Genomic DNA, 15,076 nt, shown 5'->3' on the forward strand with positions numbered 1-15,076 from the left:
AAACGTTGGTACCTATTAATCACTTGTTCATAATTTGGTAGAAAATGGACTCAAATGACAGAATCAAAACCAGGCACACACGAAAACATAAACGTTGCTGGGTTATCATTTACTGTGCACAGTGAACATTTCTTGAAAATGCAACTTTACTATAAAAGTACAAACTACAAGTAAGCTATGTGAAACATTAAATTCAAAATATCAGTTTGTTTTGAATTCGACCTTAGTGACCAACTAGCGACACTTACAACCCGCAAAAAATTCCAAATTTAGAAACACATTGGACCCACCCACCCATTTTTAAAGAATGACCAAATTGAGACAAACAGTTCAGATATAAAAATCTTCCCCGACCTATCGGGAAAAAAAAGCAAAAGTTGTTAAAAATCGAAACGCAGCTTAACAATTGATGGGACATTTTCATTGCAGAATCACAAATTCAAGACTGATTTCCTGATGGACATTTTCCAAAAATGTGTTTAAAGATTAAGTGCCAACATAAAATTCAGGCAGTTTTTAAACTGTCAGAAACCGTCCATCCAGCACATTGATCTTTTGGCTCTTCAAGTCACATTCCCACCGATACACATTTCCTTTGAAATCTCAGCCTGGTCAGAAAGTCGCATACGAAACTGCGATTCTCGTGTTTTTCACAACGGAACTGAAGCTCACCTCTCTGATGATCTCCACTCTTGCCCTGATAGCTTCCCCAAAGCCGAGGCTCACCTGGACCACGTCTTGGTGCCTCAGAGTGGACCCGGGTCCTCCTGCGCGTTTGACCCGTACCATTTTCCTCTCAGCTTTCCTCTGCAGTTCCAGGGCAGTGGTAGATGGCCTTTGTAAAAATTCCAAGCCAAAAGACCCACAAGCAAAACAGTCAAAAACCCGATGGCGACTTGCAGTCCCACAACGGATGTGCCATTTGTCTGCGCCTGAGGTATTCGAGTTTCGCCTAAAACACTGAGCTGATACTCTGCGACGGTGGCGGTGTACTTGTCGACTTTGGAACGCTCTACCGACAGGCAACGGTAGAGGCCGGCGTCCGAGTCCGAAGCGTTCAGGATGAGAAGTCCGTCTTTTAGCAGCTGATGACGAAGCGAAGGAGCCACGCGGTGGCCATCTTGTTCCCAATCGGTTATTGCCAGGTTAGACAGCACAGGGCAGAGAAGCTTCACGCTTCCGCCGGGTAAAAACGACTTGTTCACAACGAGTGCAGCTTCTGTAAAAGAAAATGGTTTTACAAATTAAATAATAATTCAAAGAAACAACTGAACAAGCAGCTGTGACCGGTCATTTATAAATGAGTCAGATATGCATGTTGAAAAAAAAAATGTGAGTACTATTGTGGTGTCGCAGTACAAACTGTCGCCACATTGTTCAGGCCTGAAGGAAAACTAACAGACTAGATCAAATCGGTATGTATGTGAGTCCTGATTCTCGATTTTTCAACACTGACAATATTAAATCATTTAATCAGTGTGTAAAAAGTCCAATCCATTTAAACTGGGATCAATGGCATTGAATGAACATTCTAGCAATAAAGCTCATTTCCGTTTCGTCTTACCTGTGGTCGGGCAAAGAGAGGCAGCCCCGTCCCTCACACTTTGGATTAGTTGCCTAAAAGAAACAAAAGCAATACAATTTGGATTAGTTTGGGGATTTGTCCACCGCTCGTAGTCCTCTTTGCGTGATTAAGAATGTCTATTACCTCTGTGTGCTAAAAAGGGCTACACAATTGCCAGCTTCTGAATCCCATCCACAATAGGGGTCTCGGGCTAGAATGCAATCCATACATGACGAAGATCTCCCGCAGGTGGCGAGAGGAACTTGTACTACGCCATAATCCGAGCCTGCGTAAAGCTGGCCCTGTGCATATTGATGTGTAACAATCACGGGGAGAATTCAATGGCTGAATTCAAACATAATTAGCACGTGACTCCAGGGCATCGTATTACCGTGACATTGGAAAACTGCAGGATTTTAATAGCCTCCCGGGTTTGGAAAAGCTGAACCTGCTCGATGATGAACATCTCACCGTCATAGTTAACTCCTTTCAGAAGGCAACCATCCGCTAAATGAAAACAGAAGAAAATTTGTCTTCATTGGACACAAAGGGCTGGTCAAAGGAAAACTATGAAAACCTGGAGGCGCACCGAGATAGCGGATGCATTTAGAAGCATATATGCAACCCAAATTATTCTCCCCATTTTTAAGTTATGGTAACCGAAAGTTGTTTGATTTTGACGTAAGATCTGTGTGACTAGAAAACTTTTCCCTGCATCGCTTATTATTGTAACATGCACACACCTGTGCCTATGAACATCACGTGGTAGTCGCGGCCATCTGCGGCTTGCACCCGGTTGACCACAATGCTTGTAAAGGCAGCTCCCCTTCCCTCCAGTAGAGCTTTCTCTCCAATTGGTTGGATGACATCATCCATGAGGGGCTTATCTTTGATGAAAAGAAGGGTTTGGTCTGGGAGGTCCATTGATTTAGTTTGACACTGAAGAGAAAACCAAATTCCACTTTAGCGAAGTCAGTAACATTTCAAGAACTTATCGGTGCAAACAGACGTATCCACTCACAGATCCGGGTCGAGGGTCGGGGACCTCTCCACTATACGCGACCCAAATATAGGAGGTCTGCTCATGGACCAAGGTCTTGAACTGCCCTTCCTCAAACACTCGGTTGACGTCAGATACGGCGTACGCACACACCGCCGACACTTCGGACGTGTCGCTGTAGCCAAAATATATGAACAAGATGGCTGAATTCCAAATAGTATGTGAAACAGTCAAGCCCCCAAAAATAAAAATAAATAAATAACAATAACATACGACTGTGGGGTGAAGATAGCGTAGAACACACATTCCTTCCAGTGCTTCTGGGGGTCACACCAGAGGTAAGTATTCTGAATAATGTTGGGCAGCTGGGAACCTGGGACAGGACATTCCAACCTGGCCTTCAGGAAGGATGTCCATTTTCTCTGCAAGGTCCTCCTACCGCCCATGTCATCCTGGGCAGATAAACACACATCATAGAACTACATACGTCCACATACGTATTTGATGCAAAGACGATGCTAAGAATGTCAAATGCAAAGACGGTGTTAAGAAGGTCAAATTCTTATTTCACCTTGCACACGCGGGCTACGCGGGAAACAACCACCGGCTTCTTGTAGCAGTCGTACTCAACGGCCATTTCACTGAAAAACAGGTAGACCTTGTCATCGTTGCCCTGGTCGTTCTCAGGCATCTGAACCAGGGAAACAAAGTTGGGCTCTGATACGCACAGGAGAGGGAAAAAAAATCATGAGTTTTCCACAGCCAAGTTCAAAAAGGCCCAGCAGGTCAAGCATACATCACCATTAAGCCAGGAGGTTTTAATCTCTGTGCGAATGGGGGGAGAGCTGCGCATCAAGACCAGTTCAGAGCCCAGGAAGTTCATGGAAGTGGCCGAGTACAAGTTATCGTCTGCCAAAACATACGGCGTATTGGGATTTACCGAAATGCTATTTGTCCGCTTTGCCGTGCAATGTCTACTCACCAACCATGAGGGAGGCGTGTCTTTGGAAAGGGTTGAATGGGCATTTCCCTTTCCCATCTTCACCCGCGTTGGCCAAAGTCAGTTCCCCATTTGCGTACAACTGCATAGATAATCGCAACATTTGTGTTCATTTGGACATCCAGAATAAAACTATAATTAAGAGCCTCAACGGGTCTTACCAAGTAATCACACTCTGGGTCAAATGCATTGGTTCCACACACATATATCATGTTATCATCTATATTGTGCAGAATCTTGATAAAGTTCCTGCACTGGGTCTGTTACGAGAATGCAAAAGGTGTGTTAGTTCAGCATTTCGGACATGTTGAACGACGAGGAAAAGAAAAAAAATAACTCACTTCAGGATCTCTTACTTTGATTTTACAATCATTCTTTTGCTGTTGTGTCACTTCCCATTTCACCTAGAAACATGTTGAAATATTCTGTGTGTTGTTGCAAGACTAACGTTTTTGTTGTTGTTTTTTTACTGCTTAGCTTGTCCTTACAGAAGCATGTTTCTTGGAGATGTCATCAAGGTCAAGGGCGTAAACTGCCTCCCTGGCACCCACTAGCAAGAGGTTTAGGTCCTCTCTCAAAAGCATGACAGTGAAGTTGGACACTGCCTCCTCGTGAAAGTGATGACCGTTGTCGCCTGGACACAGGAAACAAACCAGGAACAAGTCAAAAAGGAGGACATTTTGAAATCAAATGCCCCAACAATACTAAGTAAACCAAAAAAATGCATTCACTTTACATTGCAGTGAACCTATTAGTGACCATACTTGTTTTTATTTATTTTTAGATAGACCAAGTTGCTCTGGCTTTTCTTTTGCCTTGTCTTTTAAGCAAAATAATGCGATATGGGCACAGCGTGGTGGTGACAGATAGTGAAGGATTCTTAAAATTCCACATGTCGATTGTGCTGCCTGAATAAAATTATCATGCAGGTAACAAAAATAAAAAAAGTATGTCAGAAATAATATTAACATTAAGTCTGGAAATAAAATAGCCCTGGTTCAACATTTTTTTCAGTTTTTCATGACAGCATGCAACGGACATGCAGCAAAAATGTTAAAATATTCTAATGATATATGTACCCTTTATCCTCTGCCAAAAATGAAAACTTGTGAATAGGCTTTTCAACAAATTAGACTGATTAAAGCTGATTAGATGAGCGAGTGTATTGAATAATGACAGTGCTTAGAGTGCAAAATAAACAACATTTCCAGTGTGATTATTTTTTTAAGAGAGTATTCAACTTTGGAGACTCCAGCGTAATCCAGAAATCCAAAGTTTTGCAAGACACTCACTGTGATAGGGCACGTATCTCCGGGGCACGCCGTCCAAGGGCGGGTCAACATCCAGCATCAAGGCCAGAGGCAGCGAGCAAAAAATGCTGATACAGAGTAGGGGGTGCATGGCTGCTCTGCGTAAACCCATTCCAAGATGTACTCTTTGACTCATCCCGTAGTTGAGGCAACTAACGCCATCTGCGCAGCGACGACGTCCTCGCCGAGTGAAGGGCCCCTTTGGTGGCGCCGCTCAGCAGGCAGTCCATATTGAGATGGATGGCACGGACCACAGAGACGGACTGGGGAAGGGTGAGAGGCACAACGTTGTACAGGCGTCAAAATCTTGTCACACGGCGAGTGAAAAATGATCTATAGCAAAGCGCGCTAACAAAAGGGGTGCAAAATGGAAGACGGAGGAAGAAAGAGAAAGGCTGCAGCGCGGCGGTAATTCTGTCAGTGCCATAGTGATGTTAATGCAGGGCCATGAAAAGCATTCAGCGGGGTGTCAACTTCAGCCCTCCTGCAAAAACCGCACACAATAAGAGATTCGCACACATCGGGCCAACGCTTGGAGGACACGGCGGAGGCGTGTTTGCAACATTGCTTTTGCAACCGTGGTTTCCTTTATTGTTCTGAGGTTTTTATTCCACTCCATTTGAGTGTGCGAGCTCAGTGTCCGTTTTGTTAAAACGGTAGCAATGTGGTTTCTAGGGATTGTTTCCCCGAATGATCTTAACAAGCTAGTGCGTGGGCGTGACGATCCGAGAACGGCGCTGATGAGCCGCAGCATGTCGGAGAATGCAGCTCTGATAAGGGAGTTCACATTTTTGCAGCCCAGGGCCAACTCCAGAAGAATTGACTCACGTATATACATATACACGTGTCTTTTGTGTTCCCTGCTCAAAATGTCCTTTGGCAGGAGCTGAATCACGTGCTTGGCGGTTAAGGTGTGGATTGATTAGCAGAAGTCACTTTTAAATCAATCAAGCATGTACCCAGACATGCTTGCTTTTATTTTTGGGAGATTTCCTTATTAACAAAAACAGAAGCAATTCAGTTTGAATGTACTTGGCATGATTGTTGGGGATTCGCAAAAATGATGTGTATGTAACAATAGATTGGTACAAAAGTACATGTATACAATGGGATAACTTTTGGGAATTTGCTTGCACTTATTTAAATAGAGATTCTGTAACCGAATTTTATATTTGTATTTTCGGTAAAAGAAGATTTTGGTGCAATTTGGCTTTATGAAATTACAGTAGTTGAGGTTAGAGTGCCTTGTATGCATATAAAAATGCTTTGCATATGACATATTGATGGCTTAACAAAGGGAAATAGAATAAATTATAATCATGTACAACTATTTTGTGCAATTTTGATGTTTTAGAAATGTAAAAAAGTGTGGCTAGAAACTGTTTCAGATTTGTATATGTTTGCATTAGGAACATGCCAAATAATGAAATATATTATTTTATAAGCACTTTTTTCATAAATATTGGTCTTTCCACATTATCGTAAAATTGCAATTACATAAATTGAACATCTATTTTCTTGCTACCACTCTAGTAAATTTACAAGCACAGTTTGTTGTCATCTCCTACATCTCTAAAGGGCATATTTATCTAGTATCTGGAGGTTGCTATGATATGGTGTTGGTATTCAATAATAGTGTTTTTTACTGTGGCTTTTATGTGCCGGATGACCTATGCCTGGCAAATAAATCGATTTCATGAAATAACTGGTATTCTTTCATTGGGATTTATTCAATTAATAATTAATTTGTTTTGTTTGTTGTCAGTTTTCTTCCCAAACAGGAAAACTTTGTATGCGGGGAAGAAGTAGTAGTAAACAATTTGGAATGAAAACAAAGTAAAAGTAAATTAAAGTCATTTTTAGTTTACAAATATAAATAAAAATCTGATTTTATTTTAAGGCAGGAACTCCTAGTCCTGTAATAAGGGAAGTTAAGGCGTAACTATTTTCGACACAAATAAAACCTTTAGTTTGAATCCTTTTCAGATTAACCCACATACAGAAATACACAAGGAGAGCGCAATAATCCAAGTATGTGAACAGTCAACAGAAAGTTAATCACTTACCTGCACTTTCCACACACCCTACTACACTATAAGAAAAATAAAATAGTCCCACCAACTGTTATACACTTTTTCAATTTGGAGAAAACTACCAAAGCGTATAGAAAAATAGACAAATTAAGCACTTACCTGAAATTCGACACGCCCAAATCCATTTGAAAACAATGCTCCTGCCACCTGTTCACTTGACTTTTAGTAAAAATAAAAAAAGCTAAATGTCACATTTCTGTCCTGGGTCAAAAAAACGTTTTAAATGACAAAAGGAGAGTTTAGTTAAGAGTCGCGGGCACAAGAAAAATATACGACGTTGACACTTCCTGTTTGAAGTCTCCTCGCAAAAAACAGCTCAAAAAGAGTCAAAGTTTATTTCCACCTCAGAAATACTTCTCCGTGTAATAGAAACGCCCCGTAAATGATATAGTACAAGAAAACCCTGTGCAAATAGTTGCGTAAAAGGTGCTGAACCCCGGCCTCATTTAATCCCCCTACCCAGTACATAGACACGCCCTTGCACTCTACACCACTACTGCATGTCGTCGTGTGTAGAAGACAGTTGAGGTGATGAATTGGGGGGACGTCTATGACTTGGCACGGCCCCACCTATTTTTTACAACGTGCCGTAACAAGCGTTGAGGAAGACAATTGTCGTCAGGTGGGGTGTTTGCGCCCAAACATTCAATTTAATTTCCTCGGATTTATCATTTAGAATTGTTTATAGCACACACAAAAATAGCATCCTTTACAGGAAGAAACCGTAATTAAAATATACGTATTATTTTAAAAATGTTTTTTAATTTATTTAAAAAATATTGTGCTCATAAATATCACGTATTTTCTTAATATATTCAAACACAAAATAACTAAATAAGTTTTAAATTTTAAAATATGCATCATGCATTTCAACAAATTATCACTCATGTAATTTCCTTATTGTTGTTGTTGTTATTGTACATTTTAATATAACTATATGATACTAGAAAAAAGACCAATACTGTCTACACAACACTATTTATTGCATTTATTTGCTAACGTATCAAAAACCAAAAAAAAGTGAAAACACTTATTTGGTTGTTGCCAAACCCACTAATTTTGTGTAATTAATTCAAGGCGAAGCAGCCTTGTTATAACCTGTTACACAGTCAGAGATGTAAACAAGCTCTTTTTAACTGGAATAGGGCGTCATACAGTACTGCAATAAAGTCAAATGATCACACCCAGTTAAAAAAAAAAGATAGCATTAATGTTTTTAAAGCACAGTAGTAATTAGAGCACAATATTCCACTCAATTCAAATTCATTTTTGCAAGGAAGTGCAGATTTGAACAATTAGTCCTGAAAAACATAGAAATATTGATGAATATTCATGTATAACTTAAGGTCCGTGTACTAAATTGCACTACTAAACTGACTGTCTTACACAAAATCTTTTTCTTTCTTTTCAAATTGGTCTTTTCAAAGTGTGACTACTTGATTTTTTTTCTAAACCAACCTATTTTATAACCCATTTGTGCGGACAAATTGCACATTGTACATCATAAATATGGATATCAAGGGAAATAATCACCTGTTTTCTTTTTGTCAAAGGACATATTTAATTAATGATGATTCACTGCAATACACGCACGCACACCCACGTACACATGCTCACACGCTGTATCAGGAAAAAAAGGAAACCCAAAGTTGAGGTTGTAAAATAGGCCACGCCACTACAATAAAGTTCCTCAGCTCACAGGCTGTTGGACTTCACTTTCTTATCATTGCGTGTTGAAAATGTCTCTTAGCAGCTCGTGTAGTTGAACAGGAAAACAGCTTGCTTAGTCCAATTTGTTGTTGGGATTCCTAAAGGCTGTGATTGTTGACAAAAAATGTGCTCAGGGGTTTGTAAACAGTACTTTGTGCAGTTCAAGTATCAACGCTTGAGCTTCACAAAAGTTCGACATCAACACCTATGACTACGATAAGACGGCGGCTGGAGTGTGCAGCCTTTTTGTTTTTCCACCTACAAGGCACAGGATGAATACATAGCTGAGATGACAAGGGGGTTGGCATCCGTGTAGCTTCCTTCAACACTTCTTTTTTTTCACTCCTGACTGGCTCGTCTCTTTTCCAGCTTCGTTTTGAGCTCGTCGTTGAGAGCTGCTAGTGGAAAGAAAAAGGAACTGAAGGTCCAAATAAACAAAAACATTTTCATTTGCTTTCTGTGTTCTTGAGCCAAGCAGCCTTGGAACAAAGATATCACATTGAATTTACCTGTCAACCTCTGCTGATAACTGCCCTTATAAATGATTATGATTCCCCTTACAAACCCCCAAAAAACCTTACAAACACCGTACGAGTCGTACGGTGTTTGTAAGGTTTTTGGGGGGTTTGTAAGGGGAATCATAATCATTTATAAGGGCAGTTATCGGCAGAGGTTGACAGGTATGATGATGACACTAAAGGCTTTTGATTTGATGTAAAGGTATAGCATCCCATAAAACTAAGCTTTCATTTCAAACTATTCCACAAAATGTAGGTTTTCATAAAGAGCAAGCTTTCCACAATACTAGTGTCCTACAAGTGCAATCAGTGGATCGGCGTCAGGTGCTTCTTGCAGCCCAACCCCCGTTGCTTCAACTGAGTCTAACCGAGTCTGTGCTGGATGTTTCGGAACAAAATGCTGGCCCAACCCACAGCGGCCCTCGAGGACCCCTGTTGCAGACTCTCCAAGCCAGTCCAAGTCTTTTTCTGGACCTATTGTAAACGTTGGCCATCAAAATGCAGACTTTTGACCATTTTGACTCATTTAAGAGCACCTTTGTTGAATGATATTTTACCCATTTCATTATATGCAGCGGTGTATGATGACACTAAAGGCTTTTGATTTGATGTAAAGGCATAGCATCCCATAAAACTAAGCTTTCATTTCAAACTATTCCACAAAATGTAGGTTTTCATAAAGAGCAAAGCTTTCCACAATACTAGTGTCCTACAAGTGCAATCAGTGGATCGGCGTCAGGTGCTTCTTGCAGCCCAACCCCCGTTGCTTCAACTGAGTCCGACCGAGTCTGTGCTGGATGTTTCGGAACACAATGCTGGCCCAACCCACAGCGGCCCTCGAGGACCCCTGTTGCAGACTCTCCAAGCCAGTCCAAGTCTTTTTCTGGACCTATTGTAAACGTTGGCCATCAAAATGCAGACTTTTGACCATTTTGACTCATTTAAGAGCACCTTTGTTGAATGATATTTTACCCATATCATTATATGCAGCGGTGTATGATGACACTTAAGGCTTTTGATTTGATGTAAAGGCATAGCATCCCATAAAACTAAGCTTTCATTTCAAACTATTCCACAAAATGTAGGTTTTCATAAAGAGCAAAGCTTTCCACAATACTAGTGTCCTACAAGTGCAATCAGTGGATTGCCGTCAGGTGCTTCTTGCAGCCCAACCCCCGTTGCTTCAACTGAGTCCGACCGAGTCTGTGCTGGATGTTTCGAAAAAAAAATGCTGGCCCAACCCACAGCGGCCCTCGAGGACCCCTGTTGCAGACTCTCCAAGCCAGTCCAAGTCTTTTTCTGGACCTATTGTAAACGTTGGCCATCAAAATGCAGACTTTTGACCATTTTGACTCATTTAAGAGCACCTTTGTTGAATGATATTTCACCCATTTCATTATATGCAGCGCTGTATGATGCATACCTGTCAACCTCTGCTGATAACTGCCCTTATAAATGATTATGATTCCCCTTACAAACCCCCAAAAAACCTTACAAACACCGTACGACTCGTACGGTGTTTGTAAGGTTTTTTGGGGGTTTGTAAGGGGAATCATAATCATTTATAAGGGCAGTTATCGGCAGAGGTTGACAGGTATGGAATTACCACATTTTCAATGAGTTGCAGACCCAGCCTAACTATATACATAGAATAAAAAAAGAACCATCTTTAGTTGATTTTGGACCAAAAAAAACTCCATGCTTGCCTAAAGGCATTTTTAGCACTTCACATCCAGTGGAGCCTTGACATAAAATTAAACTGTTTTTCAAACTAGAAAAAAATGACTGTTAATAATAATAATTATTTTGTGAAGCCTATAATAAATTATAATGAAAATTATTTTTATTTATTAATTATTTGAGATAAAAGAAATTTGAGCTATTGAACAAACTAATTGAATTGCTCCTTTTGACCACGACAGTCCAATCTATTTCAACTGGGAGGAACTGGAAGCGATGGAAAGGTCACTCAATCTCAGACTTCCCAGTTCAAATGGGTTGGACGTGAATAACTGCACCACTTACACTGTGCGAGGGGGGAAGGTGATAAAATGAGTCGTCTCATGGGGTTGGTGGGCGAGGCAGGCACTGGTGAGGTCAGAATGCGGCGGTCCGGTGCGGGGGAGCGCGGTGGCGGGCTGCTGGGCCAACGGTCTGCACCAACTATAAATAAGTCAGTGGTCCTGATTAGCTTTTTCTGTTCAGAACGTTTTAGAAGAGACAAACCTTGCTTTGGGGGAAGTGTGGGAGCCTTTGGCAGAGGGCTCGTGGGGGCCGTGTGGAGAATCCTTTCCCCATTTTCATCATTAGCAGAAACATATGCTGGAGACACACGCACAAAAAGTGATTATGCTAACACTGAGAAAAAAGAAAGTAAAAAAAATATATACTTACTGATATTCTCCTCATATGGTTCTTCTAGGAGAAAAGGTTGCAGAGTGCCAGCTGTCTTTTCCACCAAGGCGTCGATGACATCGTGAAGGGTCGCACAGGGAATCTGCAGAAGAGAAACCTCCTGTTTATGAGGAGTGCGATGATGCGACAACTACTCAACGAAATTTCCTGTAAATTTATGAAGCAATAATGACACAGAATGGATGAACTCACTCACTGTCTGGTTTGGAGCATGTTTCATTAGGATTACACAAAGGCAGAATGAATCAATCATCTAATGGTGGATGTGGATTAAAAAAACAATCATATTTGTGTCGTCTTAAATTTATGCTTGCCTATAGAAAATGTTTATTTTGCTTTCAAATTTTGAATAATCACACTGCGGAATTCAAAGTACCCATCCATGTGTCTGAATGAGTGAATATACATGCATACTCTCGTTGTTTTTTAAACAAATATTGACATATAATTAAATTATAAAAGAAGCAGCATTTATTTATAAATATAATAGTTTTAAAAATTGGCATTGGAAAGAACAACTGAGATCAGTTTTGGATTTCACACCCAAAGATTACACTGACAACGTGATGGACTTAACATATTCATGAACGCAATATTGCACAGCAAAACGACATCCCCAGGGTAATTAGAATTACTCAGTGAGGTCCTGGTTTTTGTGCTCTAATAAACAGATTCCAGCATTGCATTTGGTTATTTCCACTGCTTGTGCTAAATTAAACTTACTGGATTCTCCACATCAATCACATAGCCACCCTGGTCCCTCTGTGTTACTCGGTAATGTCTGAAGACTGATCTATATGGGGCACAACATGATAAATATGAAGTACCTAAGGGGTTCAATTTAGTAGAAGGTCAGATTTTTACCCGTTCAGGTCCTGCCGCGTGGTAACGGCTAATGAGCTGCCATCTCTTCCGGGACGCAGTAGCATGTTCCCGCAATCTGGGTGTCTATCTAAGAGGACTTCTGCCTCGGTTCGTGACACCGGGCGAAAACACCTGCACCCACGTATTAATAAAAGTACTAAAATGCAAGGCACAGATCTGTTATCATTCTTCACTTGCATTGGATTTGATTTGTAAGAGTGTATCGCAACACCTACGCGGGAATCTCTCCCACTAAAGGGACGGAGAGAGGCGAAGGAGGTGCTCTTGTAGGGGTACGACTTCTCCGCCGTGACCTTTCTTTGTCCACTACCTCCTTCAGCATTTGCAGCTGGCCCGGCAGCAAGGTAAGGCTTGATGGTACATTCAGCTGAGAAATAAGACACGGAAAAAAATATGTTAGAAGATGAAACAATACACTGTTAAAAGCGTGCACATCGACGCACAAAAAAACACTTTAAAAACAAATATGCTCACATCAATGACAGAGTAAAGGAAACCCTTCCACAGCTCCCTTGATTCCAGGTTGGGTGCCTGGAAAAAAATTGCATGTATTCTTTGTCCCCAACGAAGAATGACTGTTATTAACGTCGGAACTAATCGCGTGGGAATATTGGGGGACATTACTGTTATTTTGGTTTCTCCATCCTTCATGCGCAGGATGAGTCTGGCCGCTTCCAAATTTCTGTCCCGGCTGCAGTCGTCCTTCAAAGACACGAACCCGCTGAGCTCTAGTTTCTCTACATACTGAAATGAGAACAAATAAACAGCGGATTTGGTTTTTAGGTTAGGTTAGAACTTTATTTCATGCCGTATTCGGGAAATTTCAGAGACCCACCACATCAGCGATAAGGTACTTACATGTGTCTCCATAGAATTATTGAAGAAATACAACGCATTCCCACACAGACATGTCCACAAACGCTTGGGTGCCTGGAAGAGAAAATAACGTTTTTGGAAAAAAAGAATGAAGTGCAACATCCATTCAGTGCAGTTTCGGTTTAAGTTGTGGTTAGACAAAACAACACATAGCCTTTCTATTATTTCACGTCAAAGGTATACTGCGTCTAGGCTGGGGTGACAGGCAATACAACATTCTGGCAAATCCTGTAGTCTTTATCCTCCACAAAGAAAACAATACATTGAATAAAATTAACTGTATTGTCGTCATCCATGTGGCTGTTAAATTAATCTAGTGTATATGTATTTTATTGACTTCCAGTGATTCCAGTAAAAATGGATTGGATGTTTATTGCTGTCCATGTACACTAATTACTTAATTGTTCTTACTACTCTTATTTTTGGGGGGAAATGAAAACTTTATCAAGTTATATTTTCCAAATATGACTAAAATGCAGTTTTTAAGGGGATGACCCTACTGCACCCATTTTTCTGCCAATGAGATGGCTGGTGGCTGGGCATCAGCTGCCCATTTGCTTGCACCTGAGCCTGGCTCAAATGACAAGCCCTAGCCTGCGGTAAAAGCATCTTAATTGAGACCCTGGGTCTCCCACAGGGGCCGGAATCCCCCCTTGTGTCATCACCATGCATGGATAAGGCAGACATACTACAACATTCGAACGCAATTGAACAGATACACCGAAAATACACACTGTTACTATGGCTACAACATTCTCCTGGAAAGCACAACGGATGTGTGATTCAGCCAATAACCCTGCTGACATTTTCATTCACTCCGAATACAATGAATATGAAGAAAGCAGCCGTTTCTAGGAAGAAGAAAATCACTGACCTTTTCCTTAGGTCCTCGCTTCTCCAGGTAGCCTTCGTAGTAACAGGGCGGAAGCTGCGTGCGGGTCGCACCCAGCCCAGTGCGCTGCCTGACGGGTGCAGCCGCCATGAGTGTCGCCGGCTGAGCACCACCACCACCACCACACCACTAAGACCACCGCCACCACCACCGTAGGACAAAGGGGCGCACAGAGCAATCCGAGAGAGGGACACGCCTTCCCCCGATGAGATGGTGCTGAGGCAATAAGCCAACAGCTGGCTGGTGGAACATGCTGTGGGTGGGCTTCAAAGACGGGGGGCTCGTGCACTCTGCAGATTAAACATTGGTTGAAATTATTTAGATGCGTTGTGGGTAACTAGCACCTTTGTGATAGAGCATCTATGTATGAAGCAGTAAGGAACAAAATTAGCAATTAATTTTTTTTTTGTTTACTAGTATCCATCCTATCAAGCGTGAGGCTGCACAGTCAGGAAAAAAATTCAGGACTGGTATTACAAACAGTTTTTTTTTATTTGAATCTAACAGTAAAGTCTGGAAAATTAAAATTCATGGACAATTTAGAAGGGTTTTTTCTAAAGTTTCTTTTCCAATGGCCTAGCAGTCATTCTTTCATTATCCATGCACCTTGTCCTCACAATTTCAGGGCACACAGGAAGACATTTTGCACCCACATTCGCAACTAGGGACAATTTAGTGTTCAATCGACCAACAGTGCATATTTTTAGAATGTGAGTGATACACAGAGAAAACAAAAATGGGATGAACTCTTGATATCATGCAATATACCACACTCATCACTTGCTACTACTTTCTATATTTCTCTTTAGAAGT

General features: G+C 41.2%; 2 protein-coding genes across 4 annotated transcripts; both read right to left on the bottom strand.

The window, feature by feature from the left end:
• Positions 1–90: 90 nt before the first annotated feature.
• sema4e (semaphorin 4e) lies at positions 91–7,487 on the bottom strand. Of its 2 annotated transcripts, none has more exons than XM_077614424.1 (15): positions 7,067–7,487; positions 4,857–5,137; positions 4,053–4,198; positions 3,906–3,968; positions 3,726–3,824; positions 3,547–3,646; positions 3,366–3,473; positions 3,136–3,281; positions 2,838–3,016; positions 2,586–2,739; positions 2,308–2,503; positions 1,956–2,071; positions 1,709–1,866; positions 1,565–1,617; positions 91–1,219 (listed from the first exon to the last, which is right to left on the bottom strand). In XM_077614424.1, the coding sequence occupies exons 2-15, from the start codon at positions 5,008–5,010 to the stop codon at positions 747–749; spliced, it is 2,145 nt and encodes a 714-aa protein (XP_077470550.1). In that variant the 5' UTR covers positions 5,011–5,137; positions 7,067–7,487; the 3' UTR covers positions 91–746. The 2 variants fall into 2 exon arrangements, with proteins under 2 accessions (XP_077470550.1, XP_077470551.1); XM_077614425.1 differs by lacking the exon at positions 7,067–7,487 and adding an exon at positions 6,941–7,047.
• An 896-nt stretch (positions 7,488–8,383) lies between these two features.
• stap2a (signal transducing adaptor family member 2a) lies at positions 8,384–15,006 on the bottom strand. Of its 2 annotated transcripts, none has more exons than XM_077614361.1 (11): positions 14,246–15,006; positions 13,354–13,425; positions 13,120–13,239; positions 12,970–13,026; positions 12,711–12,862; positions 12,475–12,606; positions 12,334–12,403; positions 11,590–11,692; positions 11,422–11,517; positions 11,221–11,349; positions 8,384–9,072 (listed from the first exon to the last, which is right to left on the bottom strand). In XM_077614361.1, exons 1-11 carry the CDS (start codon positions 14,351–14,353, stop codon positions 9,017–9,019), a joined length of 1,095 nt encoding a protein of 364 aa, XP_077470487.1. In that variant the 5' UTR covers positions 14,354–15,006; the 3' UTR covers positions 8,384–9,016. The 2 variants fall into 2 exon arrangements, with proteins under 2 accessions (XP_077470487.1, XP_077470486.1); XM_077614360.1 differs by having other exon boundaries at positions 11,221–11,358.
• Between the last annotated feature and the right edge of the window lie 70 nt (positions 15,007–15,076).

This window comes from Stigmatopora argus, chromosome 12, assembly GCF_051989625.1.
Source record: "Stigmatopora argus isolate UIUO_Sarg chromosome 12, RoL_Sarg_1.0, whole genome shotgun sequence".
NCBI classification, from domain to species: domain Eukaryota; kingdom Metazoa; phylum Chordata; class Actinopteri; order Syngnathiformes; family Syngnathidae; genus Stigmatopora; species Stigmatopora argus.